General features: G+C 36.8%; 1 protein-coding gene across 1 annotated transcript in view; it reads right to left on the bottom strand.

Annotated features, from left to right (window-relative positions):
• Positions 1–5,493, bottom strand: part of LOC102825397 (interferon-induced guanylate-binding protein 1-like) — a 45,124-nt gene that overhangs the window by 8,532 nt on the left and 31,099 nt on the right. Inside the window, exon 5 of the mRNA XM_006831067.1 lies at positions 301–513. Coding sequence (XP_006831130.1) covers positions 301–513 — 213 coding nt within the window. The remainder of the gene's footprint in view (positions 1–300; positions 514–5,493) is intronic.

Below are 5,493 nucleotides of genomic sequence, written 5' to 3'. Positions count from 1 at the left end.
AGTTATTTCTCTTTTATTTCCTCTGTCAGTTTATTGCTATATACCCATCAACTTGAAAAATGCCCACATGTAGGAATAACTGAATAAGGATTTGCTATAAATGAGTTCCACAGTCTTTTAAGTTCTAAGGAGGTAGTCCCTATCTTGCCCAAGAAAGGTTCTATTATTGGATGAATCTGTAAATAAAACAAAGGCAACAACATTTCATAACAATCACAATGCCATTTTGCTTGTTCACTCTGATGTTTGGAAAGGTCACCTCAACATCTTCCCAGAAGCAATACCCACTAGGATGATTACCTGTATCCCCTTTCTGGGAACCTTATAGTACTTTTTCATCAACTCCTGTTTCTTCTGAATAAAGAGACGATAACCTCCTGGTTTAGAAAATATTCCCTGCTTCACATCTTCTTCAAGAGGACTAAAAATGTCCTGAAGTAAAGTCTCACAACATTCTTTGGATGCTTTTGCATTCTGTTTATAGTAATCATCGCGCTTTGCTTGTAACTGGGCCTGTGAAGTGATAAAGTAACAAGATGACACAATAAGTAATGAGGAAGATGTTGACCCCACACAAACCATTTGGAAATGTTTCTCTGGCAAAGATTGTGGTATCAAAATAGGTCCAGATCCCTAACCTTGTCATGAGAAACAAGAAGAGCCCTAAGAAGTGTAATTAGAGTGAAAAATCTATCTACTGTCTGCGTGATTTCTTGAAGCTTCTTTACCCTTGCTTTCCTGCTCCAGACTGATTCTCAAACAGAGACGCTATTTCATATGAAATGTATGTCTTTTTCAAGTCTCTAATTTCAGTACTAATTCAGTGTATAAACACTGGAATCAGACAGGCTTGTATGAAACTACTGGATTAATTACTGTGATTTTGTGACAATCAACATTTGTGAATTAAGACTTTCCTGTCTGTACAACAGTGAGTCCTGGTGGGAATAACTGTGATATCTATCTCATATATTGTAAAGTATTAAGCCCAGTTCCTTTTCTATTAGTGTTCATTAAAGGCTAGCTATTCAATACATTCTTTAATAAGGGAATATATATGTGTGTGGAATTGTGGGTAATGCACTGGATGCAAGGTCCATTTGAATGGAAAGGCTGGTGGTTCAAACTCACCAGCTACCTATACAGGGTCTCTATTTGTCAGAACCGACTTGATGACACTGAACAACAACAATATAACTCTAATGAAGGTAATACTGATTGTACTTTATTTAGAGAGCCTGACAGAATAAAATCTTTATCAACATTAGATCACTCAAGATGACTTAAGTAACAAGCTTTTCCTTTCAGCTGTTGTTGTTGTTGTTAGGTGCCAGCTAGACAATACCAACTCATAATAACATTATGCACCACAGAACAAATACTGCCCAGTCCTGCACCAATGTCACAATAATCACTACACTTGAGCCCATTGCTGCTGCCACTCTGCCAATCCATATCATTGGGGATTCTTCTTGGATTTTGCTGAAACTCCACTTTACAAAGCATAATGTTCTTCTCCAGATAATGGTACCTCTTGATAATATGTCTGAAGTATGAGAGACAAAGTCTCACTATTCTGGTTTCTAAGGACTATTCTGGCTGTACATCTTTCAACACAGATCTGTTTGTTCTTTTGACAATTCCTGGTACTTTTAATATTCTCCTCCAACACCATAACCTAAATCCATCGATTCTTCTACAGTCTTTGTTAATCATTGTCCTACTTTCATATGCATATGACATTGAAAACACCATGGTTTGGGTAAGGCACATATTAGTCCTCAAACTGATATCTTTGCTCTTGAACACTTCAAAGAGTTCTTGTCCAACAGATTTGCCAATGCAATACATCATTTGATTTCTTGATTGCTGTTTCCATGAGTGCTAATTGTTGATCAGAGCAAAATGAAGTTTTTGACAGCTTCAAACTTTTCTCCATTTACTTTGATGTTATTTATTGGTCCAGTGGTGAAGATTTTTGTTTTGTGTACATTAAAGGGCACCTTAGGAAATTTCCTACCATCTCTTTCAACAGATGTAGTCAATTTGATTTTTGTGTAATCCGTTTGGTGAGATCCATGTGGTCTTTTTTCTTCATCAATCAGTATCTTAAGTCTCTTTGCTTTCAGCAAGCAAGGCTGTATTATTTGCATATCACAGTTTGTTAATGAATCTTCCTCCAATCCTTATGTCACATTTTTTTTTTTTTTTTCATATAATCCAGCTTCTCAGGTTATTTACTCAGCATTCATTGAATAAATATGGTGAAAAAGACAACCCTCACACACCTTTCCATTTTTCAAACCATTCAGTGTTCCCTTGTTCTTTTCAAATAACTGCCTTTTGGTCTATCTACAGGTTTCTCACAAGCAAAATTAAGTCTTCTGGAATAGTCATTTTCTACAGTGTTGTCCATAGCTTGTCATTATCCACACAATCAAAAGTCTTTGTGTAGTCAAGAAGGAACAGGTGAGCATCTTTCTAGTCTTTTCTTTCAGTCAAGATCCATCTTATGTCAGTAATGATATTCCTCATTCTGAGGGATATCACATCTGAATGTGATATCACATGTAATATGAGAGATATCACATCTGAATCTGGCATGAATCTTGGGTATTTCCCTGTCAACATATTGTTGCAACTGTTTTTGAGTTATCTTTAACAAAATTTTACTTGCATGCAATATTAATGATGTTATCAGATGATTTATATATTCCATTGGGCCATCTCTCATTGGAATGGGTACCAATATAGATCTCTTCCAGTCAGTTGGTCAGGTAGCTCTTTTCTAAATTTCTTGGCATAGATGAGTGAGTTCCTCCAGTGCTGCACCAATTTTTTGAAAGATTTCAATTGGTGTTTCATCAATTCCTGGAGCCTTGTTTATTGCCAATGACTTCAATGTACGTTGGACTTCTTCATTCAGTATATTGGCTTTAGGTTGTTTGCTGTCTCATGAAATGGTTGATCATAAATTCATTTGTTTTTGGTACAGTGACTGCATTTATTCCTTCTACATTCTTTTAATTCTTTCCATATTCTTTTGAGCTTTCTGCAGCAATCAATATTTTGTCCATAGAATCTTTCAAAATTTCAAGTTGAGGCTTGAATTACTTCTTCAATTTTTTCAGCTTGAGAAATGATGAGCATGTTCTTCCCTTTTGGAATTCTAACTCCAGGTCGTTGTACATGTCATTATAATATTTGACTGTTTCTTCTAGAGCTGTTCTTTGAAATTTTCTGTTCCATTCTTTTACTTCCTCATTTCTTCCATTTGCTTTATCATCTCTTTGCTGGAGAGCAAATTTCAAAATCTCTTTTGACATCGATTTTAGACTTTTCCTTCTTTCTTGTCTCCTTAGTGAATTTTAATTTTTCCTGTATGGAGTTCTAGAGGTCATTTCACAACTCTTCTGGTCTTCAGTCACTAGTATCTAATTCTTCAAATCTGTTCTTGAGCTGATCTCTAAATTCAGGTGGAATAGGTTCAAGGTCATATTTTGGCTCTCCTGGAATTATTTTCTTTTTTAGCTTCAGTCTGAACTTGCATATGAGTAATTTATGGTCTGTTACACGGTCAGCCCCTGGTCTTGTTTTGGCTGATGATGTGGAGCTTTTCCACAGTCTCTGTTCACAGGTGTAGTCAATTTGATTTCTGTGCATTCCATTTGGTGAGGTCCATGTATATTGTCATCTTTTATGTTGCTTAAAAATGTTATTTGCACTGAAGAAGCCATTGGTGTTGCAAAATTCTATCATGCAATCTCTCGCATCGTTTCTATTACTAAGGCCATATTTTCCAGCTACTGGTCTTTCCTCTTTGTGGCAAACCTTTGCTTTCCAATTGCTAGTAATGATCAATACATCTTGGTTGCATATTTTATCAATTTCAAACTGAAGAAGTTGGTGCAATTCTTCAGTTTCATCATCACTTTGCTTCATAAATTTGAATAATAGTTGTATTAACTGATACTATACTATCACAAACAGCATTGTACTTTAAAATATATCTTGAGCTTTGAGGGAGGTGGGGCTTGATGGCGGCTAGGATGGAGGTATAGTGAAGTTTGCTGTCAGAAATACCACAGAATACCAGGAAAAGCAGTCTAGGGCAGAGCTCCAAAATGCAGAACCATGTAGGTACAAGTATTTAAAAAGTTTGAAGGCTTATAGCTAGTGGAACTTGAAGTGGAACTGAGAAACAAAGTACTTTTGAATCTACTGGGCTCGGCAGCTGGTAGCCCACAACTTAGGCGAGATCAAATGGCAAGACCAAGTGGGGGAGCAGACACACCATGGAAAAATGATGCAGGAACCTCGGAGTAGAGGTGAATAGTACACATTGTCAGTTTTTCTTTGTTCTGATTTTCTGTTTTCTTTTGGTATTTGCTCATTGGTCACTGTCCCCCCCCTCACTGCTTGCGCACCTCCATTCTCGTGACTAGAGGGGTTGCCTGAGCAATTGGATACTCCCCACCCTCACCACTAGTAGGTTCTTCTTCCACGCATGTGCACAGATACTCTCAGCACAAGAGCTGGCCCTGAACTGTTTTTTTTTTTAAATACAGGAAAGGCCAGGACAGGGGTATAGAGAGGGAAAGAGAGTTTAAAAACAAAACAGGCCAAAAGTTAGATTAAATCCTGAGGTACACCAAAACAACCAACAGTGGCATCTTGAACTCTCTCAGGCATATTTGAAGACAAGAAGCTGAAGAGAGGACATTAAAGTCATACTTATATTAGGCTACAGTTTTTTTTTTTTTTCCTTTTCTTTTCTGCATTTATAGACTACAGTATTCAGTCTAATTTTTGTTGTTGTTGTTGTTTTGTTTATTCTTTTTGTTTGTTTGCTGGTGCTTTTTTGCTGTTTTATGCTCCCCCTTCTACATTTGGGGGACTCCTTCTCTCCCAATTTTAACAAAGAAGATACAGTGACTGTTGCCATATAGTCAAGCTATGATCACACTCTATAAAACACAAAACCCCAGAAAAGAACCAATACCAACTACCATATAGAGAGAGGCAGACAACACCTGTGAAAGTTAGTCTGAGTTAAACAATAAGAAGAGTGAAAAGGGAAGTCCATGTCCTGATCACATCTACCTGAAAGCAATCAGAAAGCATAAAAAATACCAAAACACATACTCAATTAACTATTAAGGCCACAGATAAACACTAAATATGTCCAAGAAGCAAAAGCAGATGACCATATCAGCACATGTCCAGAAACAAGATAAAATGCCTGAGACAAATTACCTAGAGGTAGACATGGACTCCATTCTAGAAGGAGGGAAGGCCTTGGAAATGCCTGAGAAGGAATTCAGAAATATGATTATAAAATGTTTTCAAAACACTTTACAATGGAGTTGAGAAAAATAAGGAAGAAGCCAGGAAAGCACTACAGGAACAATCAAATAAGATAGATACAGCATTGGAAACAATTCAAAACCTACAGAAAGAGGTCCAAATGATCAATAATAGAGTATCAGAAAT

This window comes from Chrysochloris asiatica, unplaced genomic scaffold (assembly GCF_000296735.1).
Source record: "Chrysochloris asiatica unplaced genomic scaffold, ChrAsi1.0 scaffold00002, whole genome shotgun sequence".
Classification (NCBI taxonomy): Eukaryota; Metazoa; Chordata; class Mammalia; order Afrosoricida; family Chrysochloridae; genus Chrysochloris; species Chrysochloris asiatica.
Note: the sequence above shows the minus strand (reverse complement) of the source record. Positions and strands in the feature narration are given on the sequence as shown.